The sequence below is a fragment of the Panicum virgatum genome, chromosome 9K (assembly GCF_016808335.1).
Source record: "Panicum virgatum strain AP13 chromosome 9K, P.virgatum_v5, whole genome shotgun sequence".
Lineage (NCBI taxonomy): Eukaryota > Viridiplantae > Streptophyta > Magnoliopsida > Poales > Poaceae > Panicum > Panicum virgatum.
The window spans coordinates 66,853,172-66,866,513 of record NC_053144.1 but is presented as its reverse complement, the minus strand read 5'-3'; the positions used below and the strand labels follow the sequence as shown (position 1 = coordinate 66,866,513).

General features: G+C 46.7%; 2 protein-coding genes across 2 annotated transcripts; both read right to left on the bottom strand.

Moving 5' to 3' along the window:
- Positions 1 to 3,949: 3,949 nt before the first annotated feature.
- LOC120647237 lies at positions 3,950 to 4,774 on the bottom strand. Its single transcript, XM_039923948.1, has one exon. The coding sequence runs from the start codon at positions 4,763 to 4,765 to the stop codon at positions 4,346 to 4,348; it is 420 nt and encodes a 139-aa protein (XP_039779882.1). The 5' UTR covers positions 4,766 to 4,774; the 3' UTR covers positions 3,950 to 4,345.
- Positions 4,775 to 6,798: 2,024 nt separating this feature from the next.
- On the bottom strand, positions 6,799 to 12,657 carry LOC120647236 (probable RNA helicase SDE3). Its single transcript, XM_039923947.1, has 5 exons — positions 12,278 to 12,657; positions 9,434 to 10,224; positions 9,198 to 9,359; positions 7,642 to 9,093; positions 6,799 to 7,553 (listed from the first exon to the last, which is right to left on the bottom strand). Exons 2-5 carry the CDS (start codon positions 10,214 to 10,216, stop codon positions 7,068 to 7,070), a joined length of 2,883 nt encoding a protein of 960 aa, XP_039779881.1. The 5' UTR covers positions 10,217 to 10,224; positions 12,278 to 12,657; the 3' UTR covers positions 6,799 to 7,067.
- Positions 12,658 to 13,342: the final 685 nt, after the last annotated feature.

Sequence of the window (13,342 nt, the reverse complement as noted above, 5' to 3'; positions counted from 1 at the left end):
GACTGGAGAGAAGGCACTTTTTCAAGTGTTTGTTTGCTATATCCAGTATTTTTTGTGAAGAGGAGGAACTCATTGTGTTCTTCATATGTTTCCACATGAATTTCATTTTTTCAGATATCTCTATAACTTAGTAGGGTACGTGTTGAATCGGGATACAGTAATGCCTCCTCGATATGAATTTGAGTACCCATTGGAAGTATGAAAGTGGCCCTGCCGGAGCCAACGATCATAGCATCGCGTCCAGTGATGGTCAAAACTTGTCCTTCTCTCTTGGTGAGAGTTTGGAAAAATTTGACTTCCCTAAGTATAGTGTTAGTGGTACAATTGTCCACTAGGAACATTTCTTCTTCCATTGGATTGACTCCCGTAACAATCTATATAATGCAGAATTTAAAATTCATAAGAATAAATACATAATATAGAAAGTACATATAAATACAAAATATTTATTGCATAAGAAAATATTAATATTTATTACAATGAGAAAGTAGCAACATCATGTCTTTTATTACAAGAATACTTCTGCAAATTTAAATATGAAGGTATGGAGTCTATTTGAGGTCTCCAAAGATGTCATTGGTGGAGAAATCCACGAGCATGTCGTCGATGTCCAGAGAGCCTTCGTCAGTTGGCGGAGTCTTGGTGTTGCTTGGTCCCGCTCCTTGAGGGATGGGTTCCATAGCTTTAGTCTCCAACACTTGAGAAACGAAGTGTGCTTCAGGCTTCTGGGTGTTCTGTGTATGACCCATGGACTTCATGTATAGTTCAACAAGACTGCTTAGGAGTCCTGCATTTCTTAGTAACATGATTATAGCAGCCACACCTGAAGCAAGCGGTCTTGTTGCTATTATCATTTTTTGGCTTAGAAATGCCTTTCCTCTTTTGGACGTTAACACGTGGCTTTCTGGCTCTCTTTTGTTTGCCCTTTGATGAGGAATTTCCAGATTGTTGGTTCCTGTTGGAACCAGTATTCTTCACATTTGCATGAACTTCAGGCAGTGGTGCAGTACCCAAAGGGCGCTGATTTGAGTTCCATACAGCGAGCTCATGATTCTTTTCTGCCTATTTCAATGTCTGTATGAGTGAAGAATATACTGTGAAATTCTTCTCACGGTACTGTTGAGTTAGAATCCTTTCTGAAGGAAGCATTGTGGACAGTCTTTTCAATTTTATCCGCTTCAGAAGGCTCTTTCTCACAAAACCGGAGTTTAGAGCAAATCTTATGAACAGCGTGGTTGAACTCGTCTACAGATTTGAAATCCTGTAGACGTAAGTGGTTCCACTCCTGCGTTGCCTCGGGGAGGATAATTGCTTTGTGCTATTCATAGTGATTTTTGAGAGTTGTCCATAAGGCACGTGGATCCTTCTCATACATGTATTCCATTTTCAGATCCTGATGGATATGATTCCTCATAACCTTTAAGGCAGAGTAATTGGACATGCTTGAGGGGGTAACAGTCCAACCAGCTGTTTCGTCTATACATCTGTATAGTCCAAGGGTCGACAGACTGACTTTGAGATCCATCGCCCATGAAGGGAAATTGGAAACCATCAAGAGCGAGAATATCAAACTCTTTGGTTGCCATACCACCTATATTGTGAAAAGCAAAAAATTTTGAGAAATTATGGCATACTTATTCAATTTTGTGAATTCAGAATGAACTCGAACAATGAATAAAATTTCCTTCATATTTGGTAGAGAATTCCGAGTAAGAGGGATTATCGCAATGCTAATGCATACGTAAATCCATATGATCTCATACTTCAAAGAATTGATCCAAATTAGAGGGAATTTTTGCATTGAATAATGTAAAGGACGTGGAAATTTACATTTGCAGTAATACTTGTAAAATAAATATCACAGGAAATGCATAAAGTGCTGAAAATAAATGAAAAACAGGATAAATTTACATGATGCTGAAAGCATAAAGTCTCTGATTATTCGTGGAATTTAAATAGTTCGTACTACAAAACTCGAATTTAAATTCATGCTGAAATTGAAATACTGAAAATAGTAAATCTTATTGGGCGGTGGGCTGAGACAATCTCGAATTCAGCCCGCCGCCGCTTTGGGTCCTGAGGGGCCTGGTGGGGGTGAGAAGGTCGGCGCGGGCTTCTTGGGCCCAACAGGCCGGCCCAGCAGCCGCCAGCCTAAAGGCCGGCTCGGGCTAGGGTTGGAGGGAGCCCCCACCCCCGCCACGCCGCGCGCCAGGCGGCGGCGGCCGCCGCCGCGCCTATCGCCAGCCGCCGCCGCACCTGAAGGGCTCCATCGCCGCGCCTGAAGCCGCCGCTGCCGCGCCACTGGTGCGCACGGAGGTGCCGCGCCGGGCCGTCGCATCGCCAGCAGGCGCAGAGGCGCCGCCGGGCTGCCGATGCCGCGCCTGGGAGGCGCGCTGATGCGTCGCCGCCAGGGCAGCCCGCCTCGCCGCCGCGCTGATGCGCCGCGCCAAGCCGGCCCGCCTCACCGCTAGCGCTGATGCGCCGCCGCCCCGTCGCACCGTCCTTCGCCTCCCGCCACTGCCTGGACCCGTCTGCACCGCGCACCTCAGGCCTCCCCCTCACCTGAGGGTGGGGGGCATCTTGCGGCGCCGTCGCCGCTCGTCTCGGCCGGACGATGCCCGGTCGAGATGATGCGGTGGCTGTAGGCAGGACGGTTGGTGGCCGCCGCGCTCGTCTCGGCCGGACGATGCCCGGTCGGGATGATGCGGTGGTGGTAGGCGGGACGGGTGTTGGTCGCCGCCGCTGCTGCTGCGGTCGGGGTGGTGACGGTGGGCGTGGTGGCCACCGCTGTTGCGGTCGGGCGGCCGGTAGTCAAGTTGGCCGGCTGAGGTAGTGGAGGCGGCGTCGCCGGAGGGAGCCTGCTGGAGCTGCTGCCCGTCGTCATGGAGAAGAACGGGGCGTCGCGGCGCGCAACGATCGTTCCTCGGAGGAGGAGTTTCGGCGGCGGTGCCGGAGTTGGGGAAGTTGGCGGCGTCGCCTGCGTGGACTCTGACGAGAACCCATCGTTGCCAAGGGGTAAATGGACCGGCCATGGCGTGGGCAGAATGCCGTCACCATGACTGGTCCCCCTGTAGGATCACCGAGTTGCCGCGCTGATGCGCATTTGTGCTGGAGTTGTTGCTGTGAGCAGCTCTCCCTACAACAGCGTTGCCGCTGCGACGACCTCCTCTCCGGGTGTAGGAGTCCCTGCCACGGCGAGGGTGGTGCAGGGGAGTCCGGAGGAGGGTATCCAACATACGGCGGAGAAGACGAGCACGAAGATGCCTCGGAAGTGAAGAAGCAGCGTCAAAGGATGAAGAACGTGGTGCCATGCTTACCGTAAGGTAATTGTTCTTCTTCTACTCAGTTGGCTAGGGCTAGTGCTGATAACGTGTTAGAAGAATTTTGTGTAGACAAAATGTGTGGTGAAAAGTCCAATTCCATTAATCTCAAGGATTACAATATATAGGGAGATTTACAATGTCACTAACTTCAGGAATTGTAACTCTTGTAACAGCAGCAATAAAGATGATTTATTGCCATGAAATGGCTGTTAGCCTAGCCTTAACCATGGCCTTAACTATGTTTCATGGCATCCATTTGTAACAGCTCATTTGATGAGAGCAAATAAAGCCTCTGTGACACTAACAACTGCTGTTACTAAGATTAGTATAGCGATGATCACTGCTCAGTGCTCTGTGTGGTCAGTGTAGCAGCTGCTAGTAGGCCTAAGAGGATGCAAAAGACAGAACAGAACAGGTGCAGCTAGCAGCCTAGCAACGGCAAGCCTGCACTGTAGCCTGAAATAGACGAGTCCATCCTCCGTTGTTATTCTCGAAGATTGTGACTAAAGCATGAGGCACCTTTCAGGCAGTCATCAGTCGTCACTCCAAGAAGGAACGAGCTTGGTTTGATTTCAGGAACAAGTGCTAACTTCACACTCGCCAGATAGGAGAACGAGAGCCAGAAATGTGCATTGCAGGACAATTTCTGCTTCCGTGCAAAATCATACACGTAAGGAGTTTTCCTTATTGATGGAACAGCTTTATAGTCTCAAGACCTGAAGAATTAATGTGGGAACCTTCCAAGCCTAAGACTCCAACTGCTAACGGCGCTGATGACTACTAGTAGCTAAGAAGCAGCAGCGTCCTAGCTTAGCGTAAACGCCTACAAGCCCCCTGAGTTTATCAGAGATCACTAACACGCCAAACCTGACGTGCCGTTTCGTTCCACATAATGCTAGCTTACTGCAAAGAAAATATAAGTGGCGCGGTGTTCATCTTGTTCGTCTTCTTCAAGACTTGATAGACGACGACGACGCTGATCCGATCGACGAGCGTCGGCGTCATGCTGCACTGCGACGCCGTCACTTGGAGCACCTCCGCAGCATCTGGCGCATGCCGTCGGCGACCCGGAACGCGGGGCTCCGCCTGCACTTGCCGCAGAAGGCCATGTGGTCCCTCAGCGCCTCCTCCAGCCGCGCCGCGGCTGCTGCGGCGCCAGGGCCCTTCTGCTTCGTCGTCGTGCCCCTGGCCGCCTCGTCGCGCACCGCCTCCGAGCAGAGCCCGCAGAGCCAACGCCCGCCGAAGGCGGCGCGCACGCCCAGGATGTAGTCCCGGGTGCAGTCCTCTACCAGCCCGCAGCACTCGCACCTGGCGCACTCTACTGCCGCCTCCATGGCCGGCGAGGTGAGGTGGAGCTGAGACTGAGAGAGAGCTGTGCTTAGTGTGTGTGAAAGGCCGGGTGCTGTATTTAAGCAGTGGAGTCTGTGAGGTTCGCACTGCATGTTGATGCTGCAGTGAGACACAGTGAGGAACCAGGAAACGGTGTTGTTTGTTTGCATTGTGCAGGGACTTTAAAGATTACAGCTCTGAAAATTTACCGTGACGCTGATGCGTCACGGTGAAGTTCACTCGGATGTGCTACTGTTCTATTGTTCATGCTGTGGATTACACCTAATCTCTTTGCCTTGGCACCTGAACTTCTGAAGAAAACGTTGATCATTATGATTAGCTCAATTGTGGAAACTCTTGCAGAGGTAATCTGATGAATGATGCGATGCATTCTGTGAGGTTTCAGAGGTAGCAATGTTACTTATGAACAGTAATATTTGGCACTCCGAAGAGATAAGAAAAGGATTGTGACATGGTAGGAATATTTCGAAGTTCAACAAGATACCGTGGGAATTCGAGCGCTAAAAGGTAGGAGGAAGACAGAATCACTAAGGATCTTATCTTGGTGATTCTCTCTCTAAAGCTTTATAAAATTTGAATGGAAATCTTGTACAACAGCTTAGTTACTGTCGACCTAGGACCACCCGGCAGAATCTCTTCGTCGCTTCTGCTAGATTTCAGTCACTGTTCATGATCCGACACACCTGGCCTTGTCGGATCGGTTGTTACGTGGTCGACTCACACTAATGACCCCGTGATTCAGTTGGTCACGAACACACAATTGCTCAACTGCTACCACACCAAGTGTTCTTGGGCAGGATCAGTTCCTCTTGGACCTGCACGCATCAGCTGCTACACAACAACACAACACAGAGGCCAGGCAAACTCAACTCAAGTGCCTCGTTTGCATGCTTGCCATTAGCGTAGGACCGTACCATCCATGCCAGGTGCTGCAATTTTTTGGGAACACTCTTTGGACCGTGTGACTTAACCACGCACATCATACATATATGCCACTTGGTCTGGTGGTTTCAAGTGTCTATGACAAATGCAAGTCTGTACTCAGCTACTGATTTATTATGAGCAGCAAAGGTTGGTGATTCAACTTATTGATCCAAAACTCCTCTCGGTTGCCCACATGTACTGATGTACAGCTGGGGTGTTTGGTCCATGGATGGGAAAAAATGAGAGCACCAGCTGTCATACTTGTACTGTGTACAACCATTGCTTATTGTCCTAGGATCAAGAAGCAATTGTACCATGAAGCAGTGCAATAAAGCACACAGACCAAGCCTAGTGCCTCTTCCTTTTGTCTCTTCCTCATGTTGTAGCCCAACAATGCATTGAGCTTATGATGAACAGTTCTAAACAAGGTTCAGCATGTTTTAAGTGAAGTTTCATGGCATACATCCCATGCTAATCCAGAGCTTCGTACGTTTTGCTCGTTCTTATCCAAACTATGAAGTGGCAGAAATGAATGGGAGAAAGAGCAGAGGAGCCCCAAAACTGCGAAGTGGTATTCATTGCTGAGACTATGCAGCAATGTAGCTGTCATCGCCGAAGACCCCACCTTACAAATCTGCCCCGGCCCTTCTGAGCTCTGGAGCACCCATACTAGTAATAACAAGACAATGCTTGATAAACTGACATGATATTCTCTTACCATTATGAAACTGTCTGGAGACTGCGATGGACACGCCTCAATTATGTTGTTTACAAGTGAGGGTCTGTTGCCGGTCCTCCATCAGAACACAACCCATGAAGGGAGGCCAAGTTCTACCGGATACTGATTGCGCTGCGATCCTCCCACATGATCGCCACATGCACCTGTCCGGCTACGCCCCCTGTGAGTTACTAGTTACCAATTCAGTTAGCCGGCTGATCGTTTGTGAGAAGACGACATTAGTCTGTTGGTCAGTTATCGACATCGAACAGACTAGAAACCTGAGTGAAATGATCAAACCGGTGCTAATTTGCTGTGTTAATTTTCCGTTTCTGTGTTTACCGGGCCAACAACCTTACTAGGCCGAGACAGTTCTTCTGGGCCTTACAAAAGAGCTCCGGCGTGTGTGCCATGGCGCCAGCCACCGAAGGCACGAAGCAAGCTGCTGAAGAGGCAATAATAACACAATAATAGCGCGCCGAATGACACCAGCAAATTAACCAAACCATATTGCATGCAGTAAGACAAGTCGAATAGGAGGACACAGGGTCCTCTCATGTTGCCAAAATCAGTTAGACGACGGCCTAAACACATAGATGCATATGCAGTTCACTCACTACAATAATTGTCAAGTGGTGAGTCGACTGAAGGCTTAATGCAAAGGGATACCCTGCCTGGGAGCTAGTTTAACAGGGTCACCAACCTCGGGTTATTCTGCAAATGGCCCCTAGGGCGGGCGATTGCAGGTCTGATCAGTCGTCCCAGCCAGATGCTGGGATGCCTGAAACATCGCACCAACCGGGAGGGAATGTGAACTTCTCTGGACACGCATCATGGACCTGGTCGTCGCTGGTCCAGCACTCGTTGGGCTGCACATCTCCCTGCTCAACCCGTTCCTCGACGTGCTGCTTCGGCATCTCCTCAGGGTCTATTCCGGCATTGTTGGATGCCAGGTTCTCATCCTCAGGCAACTCCTCGGACCATTTTGTTCCATTGTTGGTAGCAGCAGATTGAACACCACTGCCACATTTGAGACCGAATTCAGATGGTTCTTGGTTGTAGTTGTAGTTGTAGTTGGTAGCTTCTTCTTGGTTGCAGCCCCACTCAGCAGGTCCACCTTGGTCTTCGTTGTACTTGGTTTCGTCTGAATAAGAATGAGACTCAGGTGGTGGAAGTGGGCATCCTTGGTAAGAGCCATTATCAGCACAGTATCGCAGGAGCCTGTCCCAGTGCCGATCCTACATTACAGTTGTTGGTTAGGCAAATAATACAAAAACAGTGGATGGTATGGGACTAAAGGAGGATAAAATGATGCAGCAGCACTACCTTGGTGACAATGTGAGGGTTTCCAACAACTATGAGCAAAGATTTCGCGCGAGTGATTGCAACATTGAACCTCTGGTAGTTGCTCAAGAATCCCAGGTTAAAGAATTTGTCAAATTCATTATGCTTTACAGTTGACCTGACTGTAGAGATGATTATTACTTCCCTCTCTTGGCCCTGGAATTGTTCGACACTTCCGACTTTCAAGTCCGACATTTCAAATGCCTCTAGGGCTTTCTTTATCTTGGCAACTTGCTGACGGTATGGAGTGATTACTCCTATATCAACTTCACTAACAGCACCACCCTTTGTCAGGTTTCTGATGATACTTACTACTTTGCTGACTTCAATTCTATTGAACCATGATGGATTGGTGCCTTCCCTCTCATCACATCCTTGGATTCCGACAAAAAGTACAGGAAAAGACTTGTTAGGAAGGCCAATGCAATTGTAGACAGATGGCACCTCATCTTCTTTACAGGCGATCAGTTCACCGCCATAGAAAAGCTCTGATGGTAGCTCTAAGATTGCAGGATGGCACCGATAATTCTTCACAAGCTTTGTCACATAGTTTGGATCCCCTGTTCGGTACTGGTCGAAGTAAAAAAACAGCCTTTGCAGATACGATATCCCCAGACCCTCCTTGTCCGCTTGCTTACAAAAAACCACTGGACCTAATTGCTTTGGATCACCTGCCAGCACAACCACAGTGTCTCTTCCACACAACCCCGATAAAGGAACCATCGCCTCTGGTTCAGAGGCTTGACCAGCCTCGTCCAAGAAAATGTGTGTGAAATGCCCTCGGCGAATGCCCTCGGCCTGCAGCAGAGATGAACTCATGTAGGTCGATATAACTATCTTGTACCGCATCAGTGCTTGTGAGGGAGGACATTTGAATACCCGATCTTCAAAGAAGCAAAACCGGATAAAATCAGCATTGACATCCTCATATTGACGGCTCGGAGCATTTAGCCTAAAGATATCACTTGGCCGGATCAGATAGCTAGCAAGGAGTAGTTTTTCCAGTACATGGTCAGCTGCAGCATTGGAAGCAGCACAAACGAGAATATTTGCCGCCTTCTTGGCTGTATAAAGCTGCAAAATTGCCTCTATAATTGTCATGGTCTTGCCAGTTCCTGGAGGTCCATATATCACATATGGTGGAACACCTCTGCAGCCAAGTATCCTAGCAACAGCATTAGCTTGCTCGTTATTTATATGTGGATTCAGAGGCTTAAATGGACACTTTTTCACAGCTCTGCAAGGTGACTGGCAAGGAAATAAAATGCCAGGTCCCAAAAGTTCTGCTTCATGAATCGATTTGTATAGCCTTCTCATATTCAGTCTATTATATGTGAAGCTAACATGGTACTGGTTCCTGTCATTGTGATTAAGGTGGAACTGGTTGTCAAATTTTAAGAATATCTCATCAGCTTCAACCTTGTGAATGAAACCCTGGTGAACAAACCAACATATCATTACACATTGAGAGCATATGAACATATATAAGAATGCTAAAAAAGTATTCAATTGCCAAATGCCAAAGAAAGGGGACTAACTTGGTAAGGCCGAGCATCATTTCTAGCATATCTAGCAACTATAAAGTCTCCTTGGACTAGTGATGGCCTTCTTTCTGCCAAACCCGGGACCTCAAGAGACAAAAAGTTCATACCCCTCCTTCTCATGAAGACACCCTCCATGTCATATGCTCTCATCTCCTCCTGCAAATGGGAACCTGAAGTTAGCAAACCAGGACAAAGTTTAAAATTTTATACTGCTACAAGTGTTGGAATACCTCTAAATTAAGTTCTTCCATGACTAAAAGAGTGCTGAAAAATTGTGCATAGTTTATCATGCTCAACTCTTCGGATAGGACGTCAGGTCTCTGCTTACTTTCAATGAGCTCTCGGATGTCTGCAGGTATTGCAAACTGAGGAAGCTTATATTTGAATCCTTGAGTGTGTTGCCGAGTTGGACGGCAACCTGGCACAATTGGAGCAGGCTCAAATTTCTTATTTTGACCGCGTCTCCTGGAATAAGGTTTATCTGAAAATAAGGCCTTAGAGATATTGTCATCTGCCAATAGAAAAGCCACACGCTCAATCTTCTCCTCACCAATATCAACATGCACAATTGATGTATGCAAACCAATATCTTTTGGCATACAAGAAAGCCAAATTGTAAGGGTTTGCCCAGGCATAAGTGTACGGTCTTCCACAGAGGTCAAACCAAGAAAAGCCTGCTTTGCCTCCTCATCAGCATCATTTAGTGGTGGTCTCATCATTGATAACACATAGCTATCTTCCGGATTTGAAGAGAATATTCTAACACTCCACAAATTTACAGGTTCTGGAGAGGTATTCTCAATGCTGATGGTGTCCGCCGATGTTTCTCCAACAAGGACTGATTTTGGTTTGCCATCCTCAAAAGGGAAAGGAACAGTAACAACAACAGGTCCATCTTCAGATGCATAATCCTGAATCGTGTCATCATTTTGGTAATCCATGAATTCTACTTCTGGCTTCTCACCAGCCACTGAAAATTCATCATCTGAATAATTCCTCAGATAGGTCCCCATCTTGAATCCTGAGGGTTAAACAAGTTTTACAACTAGTTACATCGACCAAAAGTTAACATTCAGAGTGCAGTTTAAAATGAGGGGGGAAAACATTCTAGACATGTGAAGGCCCTTTCCCCATGTACAGTAGGCGTACAAGCATACAAACTGATATTGCAACCAAAGACCAAATACAATTTAATCACTAATTCACTATGATGACTAACTATGGGAAGAAGAAAAGTGTTCGTCGGTTTCATGTTTTACTTTTGGTGGAACATCTGGAAAGAGTGGAGCAGACAAGCCTTCCAACAAAGTATCAAAGCAACCATGGGATGTGGCCTATCTAATTAAGGAAGACATCCAGCAATATGCCAATATCATCAGGCTTTCAGTACTTCCTAGCATCATGGAAAGCAGGAAGGTTTTGTTTTTGCACTGACATTTTTTGTCGTTTTCTTTCTGTGGTAGCTTTTCCATTTTCAACCCCAATAGTGGTATGTTAGCTTGCCTTGTTTTCCTGTAGTTGTGGTGCACCTCATGTTGAGGCCAGGGCATAGTCGTTTGTTTGGTTCAGTCTGGTGGAAGTCATTTGTATTCTCTCTCTTTTTCCTTTTCTCGCTACTAATAAATCTTACATCAAAGATCTTGATGTCCTTTCGGGAAAAGAAAAACTATGGGAAGAGACATGGTAATACTCAATCCTGTGGCTGCCACCAAGCCACTGACAGGTTCCCAGATCTATGTATTTTAAGAATTGCTGTTTTGTTGGGCTCCCTTAAGTTCCTGCATCCCTAGATAGAAATTTCCCCTTCACACAAACTATATAGAGGCAATTTGTCACTGCATTACTACAATTTCCTTTTTTGGGCACAACTTAAATGATGAAAGAATCACATTTGGACGTATCAGACTGTCCCGAAAAGCAGTCACTCTACATATCCCAAATAGTCCATTACTGATTCCCCAAAAGAAGGAAAAACAGAGGCAAGATCCTTCACAGGTTGGGAAGTGCTTAGACTCTACTTTTGTTTTAAAGGCGACAAAGCGAGCTGTGTACGCCTGGACGCCTAGGCGACGCACAAGGTGTGGCTGTTGCTCAAGGCGAGCTAGTTCCGCCTGGAAGCCTAGGCGACAAAGGCGTGGCTGTTGCTCAAAGCGAACTGGGTCCGCCTGGACGCCTAGGCGACGCCTTTAGAACTATGTCTACTTAAGTATTACAAGTAACTACGGGAAGCAGACATGACTCGCGTCGTGTGGCCATCACCCAACCACTGGCTGGTAAGCCGGTTCACAGATCAATGCATTTTAAGAGTTGCTGTTTTGTTGAGCCCACTTCAAGTTTCTGCATCCCAAACCTAAAACAAAAAGTTTCTGCATCCCCCAAAATAATAAATGAAAAAATCCCCCTCTCACCAACTATTGAGAGGCAATTTGCTACTATATTGCTTCAATTTCCTTCTTTGCACACGACTCAAATGCTGAGACAACAAGCAATTAGACATATCAAAACTAAAGTAACCAAAACATATCCCCATTAGTCCATTACTGACTCACCTGAACATGAAAATAAAAGGTAGGATTTCCCCTTAGAAATCAACTACTCGGAGGAAATTCGCCACTACATCACTCCAACTACCTTCTTTGCACACAACTTAAATGATGAAGCAACTACACAATTAGACATATCAGAGCATAAAGTAATCATTCTACATATCCCCCCCATTAGTCCAACCAATTGCCCCTGTTGATGAAAAAAGGAAAGAATTTGTCACAGGTTCGCAAGGCTTAACACACTTATCAAAAGAGTACAATATCCAGCCGGCTTGGGTGCCTTTACACTGGCCAAACCCTAACTTTATTCCTCCCCCTCCCTTCTCCTGCCCCCAACCGCAGCATAAAAAAGAGTTTACAATGATTGGATCAACAAACGGTAACAGGATCGCATCGAAATTTCTACAGTTCTTCAGAAAGAATTCAAAGAATCTCTAAGCCTCCCAGGCTTCCACAGTAGCCCCCTCCAAATTCGGAATAAAACCAAATTGCAATGCGGCACAAATCAAGAGGGGAATGAAGCATCACCTGTCTCCCGAGGGAAGCACCAGAGGGGGCCCAAGAACCGGACGCCGGCGAGACGATAAGAGAGGCAGCAATAGGAGACGGATAATCACCGCCCCCACGAGGTCAATTGGCGTTGGGAGGGAGAAGCCTTGGGGTTTTAGAGGAGGAGCACTGGATGGCTCTCCGATGCGCCTGTTCCGTGCGCCGTTGCCGCCCGGTGCGGTGCCTATCTTTTTAGAGGAGAAGCCGGGAAGCACGAGGAGGAGGTTGGTGATGGTTTTTTTCTTTCTTTGAACTCGTTGGTGATGGCTTTGATGAAGGGACACCAAGAGAATCAAGGGAGAGACTACACCATCTATCTCATCATGAAACCGGCATTGATTCTCTGTCTGTTCTTCAGCAGAAGCTGCAACTCCCGGATGCGGATCTGTGGGACTTCAACAAAAGCGAACCCGGCCGTGGGGTTCGATCTCCGCCGATTCCGGATCCGACGGCGCTCAGTGTTTGATATATGAGCGCTCATAGATACGGTCAAGAGAGGTAGACACAATCCGTATGCGCTGCAACAAATACTAACGCATAGGCATTAATATACACTATTAAGTTTCTCCATTGCTTTGTGTTGTATTTGTATTGATTGATGTTTAGACCACACTATTTATATGTACAAGGGTGAAAGGGTGTCTACTCCCGAAAGGACAGGCACCTTCGAGAGTGGCCCCTTCGGGGTAGCTTTTTCGAGATTAATCACTAATTAAATAATTACAAAAATTAATCACTAATCTAATTTTCTTCACAACAATAGTCATCGAAATGTCATATATTTCACACCGGAGAGGGTAGTAGTGAATGAAATCTTTTAACCGGAGAGGTATATGTTAGAATTAGAATTTTCAGAGTAGAGATATCGAGGTTCGAAAAAAAGAGGTAGACTTAGGCCAGTCTCAGTGGTACATTATTAAGTACGACTTTGCTTAATACTACATTGTAGCAATGTGTGAATTATGCAAGTGTTACTACCTTATGAGGAAGACGAATTAATGGTAATAGCTCTACAAAGCTATCTTAAACACGGGTTGTGGTTGC

Excerpts from the sequence above, each read along its gene's own strand:
- LOC120647237 (XM_039923948.1), bottom strand. The coding sequence starts at position 4,765 with ATGCAGTGCGAACCTCACAGACTCCACTGCTTAAATACAGCACCCGGC.
- LOC120647236 (XM_039923947.1), bottom strand. The coding sequence starts at position 10,216 with ATGGGGACCTATCTGAGGAATTATTCAGATGATGAATTTTCAGTGGCT. Across the intron at positions 9,360-9,433 it reads TGGAAGAACTTAATTTAGAG|GAGGAGATGAGAGCATATGA; the intron begins GTATTCCAACAC and ends TCCCATTTGCAG. Across the intron at positions 7,554-7,641 it reads ACCCTCACATTGTCACCAAG|GATCGGCACTGGGACAGGCT; the intron begins GTAGTGCTGCTG and ends ACTGTAATGTAG.